Raw genomic sequence first — 18,361 nt, 5'->3', positions numbered from 1 at the left:
ACTCTGAGGTTTTAGTGATGAATTGTCTCAGCGGAGACGCAGGCATCAGGACTGTAATTTAAAGAACATTTACGAGAACAATACTTTGAAACAACATATGGCAGGATTCCTCAAGGAAGGCTGCGGCAGTGGGGAAACAACATAAGCGTTTTGACTCGTTCTTTAATTGGTTATTATATGAAGTGTAAAAAATATAATAGAGAGGAGAGTCCATAATTCATGATTCACGAGCGGAGCCAGATTCTATTCCCCTTTAATTTAATAATGTGCAAAATAAACGCTGTCCTCACCAGTTACTCTATGCATTATTGAAAAGGACGGCACCAAACCAGGAAAGCAGGCGCGCCACAATATCAGAGGAATACTAATAATGTAATTTTCATCAACCATATCTTTAATTAAACTTTTAGGAGCGCTGCCCCTGCTGGTCCCCTGCATTAGTGTCCTCACAGAAATCCTTTTTTCAGTTTGATTAACTGTTCAAATGTCAAACCTGCAGAGAGCATCAATCACACACCGCGGCCCGAGCCATTCGTCTAATGTCAGACTTTGATGCTGATTTCAAAGTAAAAACTATCCTCCTGCACAAATTACCTGGGAAATAAACCAAGTGATGGACAGCTCCCCCCCCCTCCCCCCCCTCCTCTGCCTTCACCTTCTTTAACCCAACAGCTTTGTGCCGGTGTTGTGTGTGTGTGTGAACGTGTCCTTTTGGATTTGCTTGCAGGTACGTTCATGTGTGGGTGAACGCCAGTGGCAGGGCTGCTCGGGCAGATATATAAAAGCAGCCATGCAGACAGGCCGGGGGGGCGGGGGGGGTGGGGACATGTCACAACACAGACCGGCTGCAGTCTGTAATGAATCACTGGAGAGATCATGATGCTGCGCCGAGTCATCTGGCCTGAGGCGTTGAACCCACAGCCCCAACTCCCAGTATGAAGCTGTGGTGATGGTGGATGAAGCCGTTGCACACGAGTGTCTCACAGTGTTAACGGCTTGATTGACAGAAGTTGAATCAGCAGCAATTCTTCAGATTGTGACATTTTCAACTTTTCTTGTCTTGCTTAGAGCAATAAAATGAAGATTGCTTGAGATGTTTGGAAATCACATGTTTTATGACTTTTTATTTTTATTTTAAAGAGCTAGGGTATCATCCAAGAGAGAATCCATTAAAACAAAAACTTTGGCTCAGATCCGGAATTTCCAGATCAGTTTCTTTAAACATTGTGAGATTTGACATTTTCACAGATTTGCAGGTAATAATTCAAGGATCTTAATGAAAAAAAAAGGTAATATTTAAAAGGACTGATTATGTATGAGTGAGTTTAATATGGTTCAGCTTGACTGCATTTAAAGACATTAACTACTGAGAATCCCTCCAGTTATTCGGTTTATAGAGAAAATGATCTAGAACATTCTGGGCAGGCGAAGTGATCGGGGGAAAATAATTGTTCATTTCAACCACGTAAAGCAACATTCAGGCTGCTGCTGTTTCAACAGGACTTCAAACGTAAGTTCAGATCTGAAACAAACACAGTGGTTGTGTGAGACGGATGAACTCCTCTCTGTCTGCAACACTTACAACAACAAGCCTCGACTTCAGGAGACGACAACACGACTCATCAGACGGAGAGAACGGAAGAGAGACAGCGGGAGAACAGATAAGCATCTAAATTTACAAGATGAAACCACAATTTGTGAACACATCACAGGCACCGCTCGTGAAATCCCAGACACGGACCAGAGTGCATTAAAACAGCAGGTCCTTGAACAATGGAGGAAAAGTTTGCAGAGAGGAGAGTGGTTTTTTATCTTATTGTTAAATCCTATTGACCACTCTGCAGCTCGGGCGCGGGATAAAAGCCTGTCAGCAGCACCTGCATCTATCAGCACCCGGACGTGTTCTAATTCAGAGCTGCGGCTCCGATGCGCAGCCGACGTTTTTATATTTAGTGCAGCTGCATCTTTATGATCTCCATCTTTGTTTGAAAGTTCACATGAAACACAGAATTTGTATTCCATCGGATTTTCAAAGCCTCCACATAGTGTAAGCTCGCTAAAGGGAAGCGGCAGCGGCAGACTGGTGTCAAACTGGATTTTAATTGATGACTGTCTCTCTTCTAATGCGCCCACGTTTTTTCGTAACTTTTTCAAAAGACTCATGGAGGAGTTTTTTCACCTCGGAACCAAACTTTTGTGCCTCCTGCTTTTATGTTCCCTGTTTTTTATGAGGCACAAATAAACTGTGTAGGTTTGTTAACCCAGCTTTGCTCAAGTCCTCTGGATGACAGCTGCTGTTTAAAGTTTGCCAAACTTGTAAAATACCGGACTCATCATTGTTCAGTGCACGCTGAGGCCGCTCATGCTCCCTGGACATAAAAACGCTGAGTCACTGCTATTCACGTCAAACACCACCATGGGAAAGCTTCCTTCATAATAAGAGTCTGAATTCCAGACTCATCACAGAGACCTTTGTCAACTGAAATCAAATCAGGTCATCCTGGAGTCCCAGTTAATGTTTGTGGAAGATGTGGGATCCTGGTACATTGGATTCACAAGAACATGTGCCCTTCGTGACCTTGACCTTTGACTTCCAAAAGCAAAATTCGAATCAGTTCATCTTTGAGTCTAAATGAACATTGGTTCTAAATTTGACGAAATTGCCTCAAGGTGTGAGTCACATGTTTCATTCACAAGGTCAAAGATGTGTTTTCGTAAGGTCACAGCATTATCTCCAAAGTTATTTTGAATCAGATCAAACTGTTTGATGTGATGGAATTATACATAAATTAGGTTTTCTTCAATCTAATTATTCTTCTTTGGATGTAAATGATCAATCTGATTAATGTAAAACATTCAGCAATAACTTTTTTGATGGAAAAATGTTACAAATTATCCTGAGGGCTTCTTCACAACAAACGTCAACTCCGCCCATTGGAAAAGAACCAGTTTGGAAGCGAATGCAATCAATCGCAAAAATGATGAAACTTAGCTCTGAGGGCCAAAACTTTTTTAAATTTTTCATAAATAAACAAGTATTTGGAATAGAACTAAAGTTTTGCAAAATCCTATGAATTTAGTTTGACATAAAATATTTTCATGAAAATCCATGAGGTGAACTGGGAGCTCCCAGTTGAGCTGGTATATTAAGATTATTCGGATCAGAGGATGTTGAGCTTGAGATGAAGCTGTAGCTCGTCTCGAACTCTCCATCATCAGCTCTTCATTACACTGGTTATATGTGTTTGTCCTATATTTGATGCACTTTTCCTCACAGCCAAAATGTTGTTATGGAAATAAGAACTAAAAACCATTGACTGCTTTATACATGAAACATGAATCAATTCTACATTTCATGTTAACTAGACTGTAGGGAAACGACCTCAACCCCCAAAAGGCAAATTTAGGAGCTAATCAATCAGTTTTATTAAACTACTGTTGTACAAACTCTTTCTTTCAGTTCTGTTGCTGGAGAGGTTGAAGTTGAATAATGCACCCCCCCCCCCCCAAAAAAAAATAAATAAAATAACATAACAACAAGCTGGGAAGACAAAATGTGCACCTTAAAACAAATCACTCACAATAATAAGCACAAATAGAAGAAATTCTCATATCATTAGTAAGTGATAATTAGCAACATGAAAGTTACACAATTCACCATGGTAAGCAACAAAAGAAAAGGAGGATAAGACAACAAAAGAAATAAATCCACTATTACTATCAATGCAAATGAATTGCAAATCAGCAAAACACCAGAAATTAGAAGACAGCAACGACATCGCCCACGAGTTCTGTGAGGGAGCAATAGAACAGCCACGAAACAATAATGTGCCGACACTGCTGAGCACAGAATCAGTGACTGAACAAATCCACTCACATTATGCAATATTAGAAAGGCAGAGAGTTTTGTGATAGTGATTTCCCTGCATCCCCGATCTCAAGAAACCCTTTTGTGGAGAGACGCTGCGGCTCCGAGCTGCCGCCAGCGGGACGGGAGAATCAGGCCTCTGGTGTGAAGATGTAAAACATGAGCGACATGTCTCCACTTAGCTGAAAGATCCAGAATATAGATGCCCCCATAGTGACGTCATCTGGAGCCCGACTCTGTCCAGTAGAGATAGAGGTGTGAGGCTTCAGAGTCAAGGTCCAGCTGATACACATGCTCGACCAATCAGGAGTCTCAGCTGTCAATCGTGTTGTTTCAGGCATCAAATAAAAAAATTAAAACCAAACTAGAAAATGGCCCTTGAACATACACAAGTGAGTAGAACTAAATAAAATACCAACTTTGAGAAAAATCTATTTTATGTGTATCTTGACTTTTTGTGCTGTGTCCCATCCACTAACAAGGAGGGGGCAGGGTTCATGAGCTGTACTGCAGCCAGCCAGCAGGTGGCAGTCGAGACACTTTGGATTCACTTTTGGGGAGCAGTCATGTCGGCCATTTTTACATGCAGCCTATAGTATATACATAAGAACTGTTAGAATGTGTTTTCTCAGTGTGTTGTGATGGTTGTGTCCTCACCATGCTTTTACATTAATAACTAAGACGCGACAGGAAATGCAGTTTGTTTTCCGAGTGCCGGCACCACGGCCTGTATATGGTTGGAACCCTGCTGATCCGAGCGCTCCTTCAGCAGCAGCTGCCTCCACTCAGCTCCGGTTGCTGCTGTGAAGCCACAGTTTGGGCGGCGGTGGCGGCCGAGGCTGAAAACCCTGATGAACAGCGAGCGAGGAGCGCGAGCCACTCGGCTTCCTGATTTAATGAATCAGTGGTGAAACGTGTGCCGTGCCGGTTACTGATGTAAACAAGCGTCTTGTGCTTCCTACTTCAATCAGCGCCTTGTGAGGGAAGTCAGTGTTAAGGATCTGAGCAGCTATTGGCCTTTGCTCTCCTGCGTGGGCGAATCCGGGGGGACGTGGCTCCATAACGCCCATGTTCAGGTGTTGAGAGAAAAGTGACGACACACAACAACCTCTGTGAGCTGCAGGACGACCGGATGCACGAGTGATTTCTATATTAGAATGAATTCTATTTCACAAATTCCTCAGATTTGTGAAACTATAGACAGATTATATAACCATTACGATGAATTGCTCTCACATGCTCTCCTCCTCCGAGCGCCACAACTGTATATTACACAACAGCTTTAACCACAGCTGTTAGCAACCGCGGCTCTTCCATCTGTCCCTTCCCCCCCCCCCCCCCCGATGCCCTCCCCCTCCGTCAGGCGGGACGACTGTGTGAAGCTGTGTGTAATCAGATTAGGCAGTGACTGGGTGACTGGGGCTTCTGCATCCACCCATCACTCCATCGCACTGTGTGCAGCATCTGCGTCATGTGGAGAACCGTGTGCACGCTGCGAGAGAGACGGATTAATGTGTGTGTGAGTGTGTGTGTGTGAGTGTGAGTGTGTGTGTGTGAGTGTGTGTGTGTACATAAGGGTGAAAATGTTTCAGCTTTCTATTAACAGGTCCTGTGTTGTTGTTAACTGCCCATGTTTTCTATGACCTGCAGAATTAGGACTGAAAAAAAAAAAACACACACACACACACACACACTCAGCCTGTCATCCTTTCCCTTTACAGTTGTACACTGTGTGTAATGTGCTGCAAGAATTTAAAGGCTACATGAATAAAAGCTGCAGTTTAAACAGAGTTATTGAAAGGAAGACATCAGATTTATGCATTTTCAACAGAGAACGACTACTGGGATACTGGCAGGACACTGGAAAATAAATAAATATCCATGCATGACATCATCTAACCTGACCCAAAGAGGAGAGTGCACATTACGTAATAAGACGGAAGCGGCACAAAGTCAAACCAAAAGCACTGCGATGATCTGGCAGAGGGAGCAGCACAGGAGAGGACCCGTCCTGAGCGTGGAGATAACCCCGAGGCACCGAGCGCCTCTCGCTGGTCAGCTTCCCGAGGAGCAGCCGTGAGCTGCTCACCTGGTAAAGGGCCCGGCGGCCTGATCCATCCTGCCTCAGCCCTGACGTCTCATTGGCATTCAGTCACACGCCTGCAGCAGGCGGCGAGTGGAGAGCTTGGCAGCGGCTCACCACTATTAAGATTCTGAAAGCCGGCCGTTCCCCTGCCGCCACAAGCACACAGCGAACCACACTAGCCCTGGAATAATAAAAGAGCTGTGGAGGGGACGGGGGTATGACAGCGGGGGGGGGGGGGGGCGGGGGGTCACAAGGCCAAGACACTGGAACACGGAGAAAAGAAGAAATTCGGTGTAAAAATTTGAACCCTCGGCTCCTCGTAAGGTTGATGGGGGCAGCAGCTTGGTTAGCACCGGCTAATGCAAATGATAAACTCCAAGTGGCTGAATCACCTGTGCACACACATAATGGCACTGGCCCTCGTCCCCCGCTCCATCCCACCCTCCGCCGCCTGCGTGTCCGCCACATGGTGAGCCCTGTTACTGGCGAGCCTCCCATCGTGAGCCACAGAGAGAGAGGGAGAGAGAGAGAGAGAGAGAGAGAGAGAGAGAGAGAGAGAGAGAGAGAGAGAGAGAGAGAGAGAGAGAGAGAGAGAGAGGCCCCCCGCCCCGTTTATGTCTGCCCATCAACATCCCTCCAGAATCCTAAGCTGCCTCGCTAATCACCCTTCGAAAGAGCGGACTAATTCAGATGTCAAGGCCCATTACCTGTGAGCTGTGTAGAGGTGACCCGAGCCCCTATCTCGCAGTGATAAACACCGGTTGGAGGATAATGCACATCTGGATAATCGGGAAGGCGACGAGTGACACTCTCGCCAAATGTGTAATCGGCGAGCACAGCTGGGAGGGGGGGGGGGGGGGGGGTGCAGCGGCAGAGGGACGGTGGCGTGTTACAATCACTGTTGCATAAAGATAACGTCCTTCATGACAGCGCCGGGTCAGGCAGCCGCCGTATGCCCGCTGCGCCTCCGGTAAAGCAAACATGGCAGTGGCAGCTCCTCAGCAGCCGTCCCCTGTAATCTGGACGGAGCTCAATCCAATGAGGGCCCAGGCCGTCACGGCTTTCCCCCCCCCTCGTCCAGTTTTACATGTACAGGATGGAACTGATGCACTGAGGAGCCAGGCAGGAGGAACACAGAGAAGAAAATCACTCTACAGGGACAAATACCTGTATTTTTGGATTTTTAGACATATCCATCAGCTTCTGAGGATTTCTGAGCTCCTGTTCTGTTTTCGGAAGTTATTCAGAGTTTGTGTGAGTTCCAAAAATATAAAATAGGATTCGACTAGCTCTGTTTTTATGATACTTCCAGGTACAGGGGCTGCAACAGTACATTTACTATAGACTGATGAATAATGGATTAGAATAAGGAAGGAATAAATGAATAAAAAGATACCGGGTTGGGCATTGGCGAGTACACAAATCTATGAAGCCTACAGAGACCACGTCTTTAAAAGCAAGATACTAGCGTTAGCAAGAGCTACTTTAAAAAGGAAGCACTCATGCTGGAAGGTCAGGAACCTGCTCCATATGCAAGATTTCAGTTTCTACCTGAAAGATCTGTGATTCTAATAAACTGTGGTTTCACTTAAACAGATATTTACATAAAGTGGTTGTTATTTATCCCATTTCCTTTTTAATTTAGGACCAAAGATGTTCTATTGCATTCATTACCTGCCCCACCACACAACAACGATAGCAAACATCACCACACGGGGTTAGTCGCATGCAGCTGTTAAACATGTTATTATAACATAGTTTATTTCTATAAATGTGCTGGTATCAGATTTGAACTCGGTTTCAGCCGATACGCAAAGTCCAGATGTCGCACTCGGTATCGAGAAGGGAAAAAAACCATCGGCATATATCTAGATATGGTGATGAGGAGGCAGGAGCAGAGGAAATCTGAATTCTCCACACAGCAGGCACAAGGAACTCTGGGTAATGAGGGCAAATAGGATGCAGGTCACAGTGAAGACAACCCCCTTCCATATCCATTACACTCCTCATCTGTTCAGTCCGAGGCAAAACCCACCACCTATTTCAAATTAGCCTCCGTTGTTGGAGTGTGTGAGAAAAAAAATGGAAATAATAATGAATAATAAATACATATTTAGAGGGTCGGGATTATAATTAGTCGTTAAGTCGCAGGGTGAGCGCTAACGAGCATTCAAGACGACAGGATCTTCATCTGCAGCAGGAACTGAAGGAGGAGATGAAATCCATCAGACCCGTCCAAACGATAAGCTCACGTCACGTTTTATTCACAAATCCCACGTCTTCCTCAAGAGGTTTCATGAAAACTGAATTCAAATATATATAAACCACAGGGGGAACTGAACTTGCTGTAAACACCCACATGCTGTTGTCTGCTCTACAGCTGCACGACTATATTACTATACAAAATACAAGTAGAGAGATATTTATATCATGTAGAAGATGCAGCTTCCCATTATTTCATGGGGGGTAGAGGATCTTATTTTGTTTACTGGTAGTGGTGTGAACACACACACACACACACACACACACACTGTGACCACCACTGTCAGATTTGATCTGCGTAACATTCCCAGAGTCGCGACTCGACACCTCGCAGTGACAACCAAAAAAATGTGTTTTGTTGCCGAGACCAAAAGGTTTAGAATTCTACTTCCACTTCTCCCTCTCTCTGTGACAGAGGCTCTGAAATGTCTCTTTTTCCTCAGTATTCACATAAAGAATCAGATTTCCTTCAGATGAAGATGAAGAAGTGGACACAATTCAAGTTTCATCACCCGTTTTCTCATGTTTTTTGAATTGACATTAATATGGAGTATCACTAAAACTAAAATCCTCACCTCAAAACAAATCTCTATATCATTTCCTCCAGTGGTTGTTTGTGATAAAGCTGAGAGGAGCCAGAAACTCTGCCAGATGTTGGACGATGCACGTCTGCATCGCTGCACATGAACCCCCCTTCCATACATTCCACATCCAGCACACGGGCGATTATCAACCACTCTCGTCATCGGGGGGGCGAAATGTTCGACTCCAACTCGAAAGCATCTTGTCAAGCGTTTGCTGTTTACATTGTGATCAGAGCAGGTGCTGCTGGAGTGTGCGACAAGAGCTGCGCCAATTTGATGTAAGTGGGAATAATGATAGAGAGCCAGAGACTGGGAGTTGTGCGTTTTATTTTTATGATTGCTCAACGCTCCACTCAAATGGCAGCATTCACTCACACACTCACACACACACACACAGACACGCACACACGATGCAGAGTATCTGCCTCTCGTACACATGAATTATTGAAGACTTGTGTACGGAGCAACTTTACGCAAATTTCTTTTGCAGTTGCATTACACCTCCGCCCATCTTCCATCCTCACGAACACACTGCGGGGGCAGAAGAGGAAGAGCGGGGCCTCAATTAGAACACTCTGGGATGTTGGCAGCTCGGCTCTGCACCACAGAGGAACTGGTGCAGTGTTGCAGAGGAAGACAAACTGGTGACGAAGATCAACTTGTTGGATTCATTCATTGTTTGTTTGTTCGCAGAGCAGAATAAACAAAGTATTCAGCGATGGATTAGAGAAATGTCTTTGAGTCCGACAATGGAAAATATAAGATATTTGCTTTTAATAGTAGACAAAGATCTTTTTAAAAAGGTTTGGGAACATTGGCAGACAAAGTGAGGAAGAGTGATGTGTGTGACTTGCTGGTTAATGAGGAAGACTCTGGATACATATATACTTGATGCTCTGGGCTGGTGAATGATGATGAGTCTGTAATGAGATTGGAACAGTTAATGGTTTTTCTGTTTGTTTTTGGCCTCCAAACACTGTCTTGTTTTCTCATTGCACGTCTACTTATTCTCTTTTTACTTGTCGTTACCATTTCATCTTAATTGTTGCGTCCTCTTAATTGCAGTTCATTTTCTATAGTTTCTCTTTTAAAAGTAAAATAATTCAATTAACATGGGTAAAAATAATTATCTCAACCTTACTGTCAATTTCAAAACAACTCCACCTGCCTGGGGAATTAAAGTCCAATATCACTGTACAACTCACTTTAATTTAAATTGATTTATCCACATTCATTAATTGTGTTAGGATGGAAATCCCCTGAGCCGCCAGAAATGAATCAATGTCCTCCCTTTATCTGAACCCCACATTTCCTGGGAATTTATGGAATTTCTCATTTTTAGATATTCAGCCGTGAGGCAGGTCTTTAGAAAGAAAAGTATTATTCTAGGTCAGGATTTGAAACGAAGTTATAGTGTGTGTGTGTGTGCGCGTGTGTGTGTGTGTGTGTGTGTGTGTGTGTGTGTGTGTGTGTGTGTGTGTGTGTGTGTGTGTGTGTGTGTGTGTGTGTGTGTGTGTGTGTGTGTGTGTGTGTGTGTGTGTGTGTGTGTGTGTGTGTGTGTGTGTGTGTGTGTGTGTGTGTGTGTGTGTGTGTGTGTGTGTGTGTTTGTGTGTTAGGTAAGACAGCAGCTCTTCCCTGGGAGCCTGACAGCTGCCTCCAGCACATAAGGGTGATGCTTGATGAGAGTCACAGAAGACAAACAAGCTGCACATCAGCAAAAACGCTTTGTGGAGTGATACAGCAAAACGGACTAACACAAACACAAACACAAACACAACAGTGTCGAGTGGATGTAAAAGACCAAAATTAAAAAGGAAGAGAAAACCCGACTGCAGATGCTCTGACTGCAGCTGCAGGTTTGAGGGCATCTCAAGGCCAATACTGAGAAATGTGAAATGACTTGATGATGATATTTGCGATGATATTCTGTTTCTTTTAATATTTCCATTTGCAGCTGAATCGTTTGGTCTGGACTTTCAGATTTTAGAGTTTAGTCCAAACCTGAATACCAGGTGAGAAAGAGGTGAACTCCGTCCGAAGCAGGAGGAGAAAAAGAAGCGACTCATCGGCGTCTTCACCTCCGGCAACATAACCAGGATGTTCATTTAACTGGGAGTAATATGATGAGAATATTACAGTGGCAATTAGGTTAATGAAGTGAACTGGTTCTTTCATTTTACTCTATTGAAGAACGGTTCCAGTCGAATTGACAACACGCCGACGTCAGACACGGCACTGTCTAGTTCACGCACTCCACATGGGTTATAATAACATACATGTGTCATACAAGAGTCTTTAGTAAATTATAATGTGAAACCAAAACTACCCACAATCCACTTAAAACCTTAAAATGTCAATAATCATGCACAACGCTGCACACATTCCTCGTGGCACATTAAAACTCATCTTCAGGGGGACATGGGGCTTCACAGTGAAACCTTTTAAAAATCACAACAGCCATTATAGAGATTGCATTTTTAATAGAAGATCAAACTCGCTCTAATAAACATCAGTGGCAGAGCAGCGGATGTGTCGTCCCCGTAGAGGGGGGGGGGGGGGGGAGGAAGGAGCCAGCGATGTGAGTCAGTGAGACGTTAATGAGCTGAGGTTAGAAGGTTGAGAATATTCACTGATGGAACAACACTCCTGCTAATTGTCGCACTCCAGCGCCGCGTCGTGCACCTGGAGCGCGACAGACTTCCTGCGTGGAGCGAGGACCAACCCCACGCGTCTCCAGCACCGGTGAGGGTCAAGGGTCACGACTCAAATCCTCAGCTGCTGGGATCACACGGTAAAAGCAGCTGTTCACGCCTTCTCTTTCCCTCACACCTCAAAGAACGATTAGAGGAGCTCGAGTGCTTCTCCATCAAGAGCCTGTCAAGATCCTTTCTATGGATTTTTTCATCTGGATATTAATGAACAGGTCTGAATACAGGCCCCAGACCAGCTGACCCGTCCTTCACGTTTGGCTAATCGAGTCGTGCTTTTTGAAAAACTCTCCACAACCACATCGCCTGAACTAGGTCAACCGCATTTCTTCCAGTTTGTTTTGTTTCTATTTTTACTCTGTGATTTAGTTTGCTTCATGTGCTGCAGGAAGTGAAACTGTTCCTTGGTTTTAATCACTCTCCGCGTCACTGGGGGACGACAGGAAACCAGCTGTAGAGCGGTTTTTAACTGCGTCAGGCTGCCGATGGCTTTTTTTGAATTGCTCTGTTGTCTTTTTTAATATATATATATATATTAAAAAAAGGAGGCACTCTTAGATAAGTTCAACAGGCTCTCCTGGATTGTTATTTATTTGTTGGTCGACCCTGTGATACACCAACGACCTCTCCAGCCTCTCGCCCAGCGGCAGCACGGAGCCGCTCAAGGCCACCGCTGACCCTCAGGGGGACGGATGGATGTTATCTAAAGCTATTAGATATAAAAATGGATAAAGCACTTACTATATTTCAGTGCCTGGCTCTCTGGGTGGAAATAACTGTCAGTCACCAGCGTTGGTTCATGATGAAATGTCTCAACTGACGTGTGTGATGGACAGAACGTCCTTAGAGACATCCATGGTGCCTTCGTTAGGGGGACTCGTGTAAACACTGCTGATCCACTGAGTCTAGAGGAACAATGAGGATCATGTTTGTCCTTTTGAAACGTCTCAATGTTTATCAGATGGATTAAGATAAACTTCTGTTGCAGACGATCACGTCTCCCACAGGATGCAAAGAGACGACTTAGTTCATCTTTTCCTCTCCGCCTCCACGGCAGCTCCACAAACTCATCGAGTTGTTTTGTCCAGCTTCTTAGCACATATCTGCAAATATTAAACTTCAGTATTCTCTCTGACTTTTTGAATTTGTGGTTTCCAGGTGGACGGTCATTCCAGAAGAGCAGAATGAGAAATCAGCCTGCGGAGACGGTGTCTGCTCTCGTTGTTGTTAAAGTTGTGTTGCCGTTGTGTGGAGGTGCAGCTGTTAGTGGGAAACAGCAGGACCACACGATGGTAACCTCCTCCATAAGAAAAAGCAGGAACGGTGTCCCTATCTGATGAATCACCCTAAATGAGAGTTTCTGCTGAGCGGTTTTCATGTTGTAGTGAAATGAACTGAGGACAGCGGATCCCTGGAAGGTAGGAGAGTCAAAAAAACACATATTTCAGCTCAAACACTACGGCGTGCTTTAGAAAATGGTCAGCAGCCATATAGACAGTGCATATCTGCAGTTAATGGGCTGAGACCTGCATAAAACCATAAGCTCTTCCATAGGAGCTGGGGAGTTTCAAGTTTCTGCTTTACATTCTGCATTACCTGCATTTTATTTTTTTATTTTAATGAGTCCAACACGAGTTCACCACCAGCTAGAGTAGATGTTTCTTTAAAGGGACCGTATTAATCTGCACCAGTTGGCACCGGTGACAGAAAGAATATTTTACTTCTTCCGAGAGACGACCGGCCTAGAAAGCAGCATCCGAACAGCTGCAGGCCACAAACAGGAACACGCACACTGAGCCACTGTGCAGTTAAAACCTCAAAGACGAGCAGAAGAAGCCGCGTTAGCACCAGTCACTGATCCGACTGCAGATCATTAGGGTCGCTGAGGAAGAAGAAGAAGCACAAAACATAAACGACAATTGGAATTTAAGAAAAACTTCGAAGTGACTCTGCAGAAATCGCCTGTTTTTTAAATCGGCAGCGATGGAAACAGGACACCTGGGTGAACACGCGGATTTCTTCCTCATTGTTTTGGCAGCCTGATCACTGACGCTGCACGAGTTGGCACGTTAATAACCATGAACATTTGCGTACTTAATGTTTATTGAAAGACGGCGAGGCGTGAGAGCTTTGCTGAACGGCCAGCTCCTTTCCAAACAATGGGAACGGACTCAACCACCTCTATTTATAAACTCTGTACACCTGCTAATTCTAAAAGGAGATATAAGACCGAGCTCGTTCAGCTTTGGTTTGGCTGTGTTGGGATCGTCCGACTCTCCTCCTTCACTCAGCAGATTGTCAGAAGCTTCTCCGAGGCGAGGAGAACAGATGTCTCCAGTTGTTTGACCGGCCTCTCGGGGGTGCTGGATTCTCTCTCTCAATCCCCTTCTTCTTCTTCTTCTTCTTCTTCTTCCTTTCTTTTTTTGCTACCGACTGCAAATCTCTGCAGTGACAAAGCGTTGCCCGTCGAGTGGATGATTCCAGTGAGAGGCACTTCCTGATATGACAGGTGCATTAATGTGATTAACCCACACTGGCTATTGCAGTTTGATACATGGGGCTTAGGGGCTCATGTCACCATGTATTCTTCTCGATTGGCCTGATCAGCAGGTTATGGAAATGTGAGGGTGAGTGAGCGGAAGCAGGTAAATCCGGATGTGACTCTGAATGTGAGGAGCAGAATTCAGTGCAGCTCAAACTCAAGTTCTTTACCCTTTAAATTCAAAAGGTAATTCTGAACTGAATTAAACTCAGTAGCTTAAAGAAGCAATCTGCAGATAATGTGTTTTCACACCAGCGATTAACAACCATTAAGATCAATAAAGATAAAATAGAAAAAAATGTCTCCTAAAGGATTCTCAGTGTTACAGTTAAATATAATTTTTATTTAAAGATCTGTGTGACTTCATGACTTTAATAATCAGGTTTGTGATTATATCAAAACTCAAACTGTTTTGATATAACTGCTCGACTCAGACATTGGCACAGAACTGAATCCGTGATCAACATCATCTCTTGCAGTGATTGGTCCCAGACATCTCTATCACAGAGCCCTGGTCGCCCGTTTCTTCAAACATTATTAATATAGTACATATTACATCGCCCCAAAATGGATCCTGCACTTCTTCTGGCCCTTAACGTTTCACATGCAAAGTGAGAAGCTGATGAGATGAGATGTTCTCGAGATCCAGAGATCTAGGAGTACTAGCAGAAAAGACACAAACCGCTGTAGAAGTTGTGTGCGTCCGTTGTGCAGCACATTCACTGAAGCTAATATCAGTCAAGTAAAAAAATCACAACGAAATGATTCATTCGATGTCAGAGTCATCATCCATTCAGCTGCAGATAAGAGGCTACAGGTTGTATGTGTGTTGTGATCGCGCTGCAATCATGAAGCAGGCAGCCTTCATTATTGTGCTGTATAATGGAGGCACAGTGGAAAGTAGCTGTGCAGGAGAAGGAATTCTGCGATGCCATTCATCCGGCTTCTCAACACACGTCTCCTCTGATCCTTAGCCGGGGAAACCAGCAGAAAATAGACTCCAGCTCCGAGCACTGAGCTGCAAATAGAGGCTTCTCCGGGCTCAATCAAAGATACCGTGGGCACATCCACCCCAACCGTACATTGTCAGGCTTAATGTGAAACTTCATCTCAAAGCAGAGAGAGCGTATGGATGTGAGCGCGCATGTACGCACGCATGTGAGAGAGGGGTGTCTTGGCAAGCCCTCGACACTACATGATGAAACTATGGAGAAGTGTGTGTGTGTAGCTCCGTGTGCAACTCCTTCAGCTCACATTCCATTTTCGATCAATGACTGAGATGGATAATAGTCTCCATAGAGACTTGCAATCTCGCATCCTGTCTCCATCTCCATCCTCCCCTCGAATCCCCATCTCTGCATTTTGCATCCGTGCACGCTCTGCCCCCCCCCCCTAAAGCTCCGCCCCCCCAACAGTCAGCAGCAGCAGCGTGGCACCAGCTCCTTAGGGCAAGACAGGCCGGGCACGAGAGGATCTTGGGAGGGGGAACAGGGGAGGAAACATCTGGAAGACAGAGCGAGAGAGAGAGAGAGAGAGAGAGAGAGAGACACGTCCTCTAAGGCTGCCCGCCCGCCCGCCCGCCATCGCGTCATCACGGGCTTCCTGGTAACAGCTGATCCCCTTGGCCCACTGCGAAAATCCACTCACTAACTCAATTATGCAAGAGGTGTGAATTAAACATGAGGCAACCACACAGGAATGTATACACACGTCGCAGATGTGCACCCGAGCAGGATAGGTAATCACACAATATAACAACCCCATCTGTACACTGATGCCAGAGGGAGGGCGGCTTTGTGAGGCCTTCCTGCACACACACACACACACACACACACACACACACACACACACACACACACACTACATTAAAGAGCTGATCCACGCTGGTGCAACCTTTCATCCGACTGACGGAGGCTGGAGCCAGACTGCTGAGAGTGACAGTGGAGAAAAGAAGGAGAAGGGTGCTGAGGAATCTTTTGCCTTCTCTGCCACATATTATCTCCCTGTGAGCTTTAAAGAGCACAAACACAACAGCATCGCGTGGGAGTCGAGCCTGGAGCCAGAGTCAGGCCTCAATGTTTCTTTCTCCCCATGCATCTCTCTGTTTCCCCCTGCCTCTCTCCCTCCATCCCTCTCTCCCCCTGCCCTTTATTAATCATCCTTGGTTAGTGGGGCAGAGAGCGCGGTGTTAGGTGCTCCGGGGGTGTGTAAAGGAATGAAACACACACACACACACACACACACACACACACACACACACACACACCTTCACGTGTTTGGACCCTGATCGGCACTGGACTCAGGAGGCCAATCATTTTTTGGTTGGTTGATAAAAGAAAGAAAAATAAATCGATAAAATATTGATTAGAGATGGAGGTAAACTAGTAGCAATGACCACCCACACACACACACACACACACACACACACACATACATACACACACTCACATTCACACTCTAAGTAAGGGTGTGCACAGACACAGCTGATCTTCAGGGATCCTGGCCTGCGGTCCTATGGGACTCAGCTGCTGCTCCTGATGATGTAACCTTTTGAACAGTCTCAGTTGTTGTTCAGAGATTCCAGCTCCGGCAGACGAAAGGCAAGAAAGCAATAATCATCTCCAAAGCTCATAAACACACACAACTTTCACTCCAGTGCCACTAAAGCCCTCGGTGCAGCACAGGCAGCAGCCTCGCCGAGCCATTACAGCTATTAGACCTCATTATCAGTGTCTGGAAGTTGCAGCCGGCATCCTCTTGAGAGCTGGATGCGGAATGATGGGACAACGGGATGCAACACAGAGAAACCACTCTCGCAGGCTGTGGCCAATGGGCAGCAAGAACAGCCTGAATAATGGAGGATGTAATTAGGCCTTATTTCTATGCATGTAAGTGCACTTAGCCTAGTAGGCTCCTGCTGGGCTACATGCCATTATTACCATTATCACTATTTGATCCCCCTGTATAAAAAAAAAGCGGTGGGCAATTAGTTGTTATGGGACAGTTGGAGCGTGGCTGTGGGGGTCTTGGGCGTCCTTTAGGTGGAGGACACAGTGCCAGGACACCTAGACTCAGACTTGGTGATGATTTAATCAACATGCACCTCACAGGAAAACGTAAAACTGATGCAAGTTATATAAGGAAATGAAAAATCTATGTTTACTACAATTTATCATGATTTTTGGCACATTTAACTTAATTTGACTTGTGATCAGAGATGGGAACTGTTCCCTGCACTAATGTGTGTGTGTGTGTTTGTGTGTACAATCCTGAGGGTTTCTGTGTTGCCAGGATGCCACAAATCAAAACCCTCATCTGACAAACACAGCTCGGGTGTCACAGAAACATCAGTAACACCCCAGTAACCGCAGCGTTGGGAACAGAGACGCACAGCGGGGGGGGGGGGGGGGGGTGGACTCACCTGGTTTGACGGTCTTCAGGCGAATCGGCTCCCGAAAGTGGCGGATGACAGCCAGGGTGTCGCGGTTTGTAAGTCCACTGACGGGCGTCCCGTTCACCTCCAGCAGCACGTCCCCGTAGTACGGCAGCTTCCCGACGTGGCACACCAGCACGTCCAGCTTCATCTGGCCCAGGTGCGGGAACTGTCCCATCTCCGCGCCCCCGAGAACCTCCACCACGGAGCCGAAGTCTCCGAGGTTCCCCCATGACACCGCGCACTCCACCACTTTACCGGACCAGTGTTTCTTCTTCTTCAGTGTCCGGGACATGGTTTCTCCCTTTCGGTTGCTCAACAGACGAACGATCTCAGTGGGAACAGTCGCCTCCGTGTGCTGTGGTTAGACGAGCGCGGGGAGACGCGGCCTGATAAACCCTCCGGTGTTTCCCTCCCGAGCTGCCGGGGATCTCATCGTCCTGGCGTCAATGAGGCTGCTTCTCACTCGTCCACACGCCGCCGAGGTCTGTCATCCCACGGGCTTGTGCTCCGGTGCGCGCGCGGTCGCCGCGGCTGCAGTAATTCCACGCGCACCCCGTGCGTAAAGCAACACACCGCGGTGGGATTAGAAAATGGACCAACAATCACAGGTTCCGTGCGCTGGAACCATATCCGTGCGTCTGGCTCCCGTCTCCCGTCGCCCGGTAGCCAAACCCGGGATGTAAACACGAGTGTGCGCTACACTGAGAGCTGTCCGTCGTTGAAATGTGGTGCGTCAACGAGAGATCCCCTCATACCTGTGGGCGGCGGCGGCGGCGGCGGCGGAAGCGGCGAGCGTTCACCGGGAGGCGGCTCGTGCAGCTGAGCTCCAGCCCGTGATGAGGCGATGACTGAGCGGAGGGAAGGTCCGCGGCGGT

The 18,361-nt window shown here is 46.2% G+C and overlaps 1 protein-coding gene across 2 annotated transcripts in view; it reads right to left on the bottom strand.

Moving 5' to 3' along the window:
* The window catches only part of LOC133970389 (membrane-associated guanylate kinase, WW and PDZ domain-containing protein 3), a 130,254-nt gene extending 111,896 nt beyond the window's left edge, over positions 1 to 18,358 (bottom strand). For both annotated transcript variants that reach the window (XM_062407191.1, XM_062407199.1), the window contains exon 1: positions 17,472 to 18,358. In XM_062407191.1, the coding sequence (XP_062263175.1) occupies positions 17,472 to 17,778 (307 nt within the window). In that variant the 5' untranslated portion in view covers positions 17,779 to 18,358. The remainder of the gene's footprint in view (positions 1 to 17,471) is intronic.
* Between the last annotated feature and the right edge of the window lie 3 nt (positions 18,359 to 18,361).

Source organism: Platichthys flesus, chromosome 2, assembly GCF_949316205.1.
Source record: "Platichthys flesus chromosome 2, fPlaFle2.1, whole genome shotgun sequence".
In the NCBI taxonomy this organism is placed as follows: domain Eukaryota; kingdom Metazoa; phylum Chordata; class Actinopteri; order Pleuronectiformes; family Pleuronectidae; genus Platichthys; species Platichthys flesus.
Note: the sequence above shows the minus strand (reverse complement) of the source record. Positions and strands in the feature narration are given on the sequence as shown.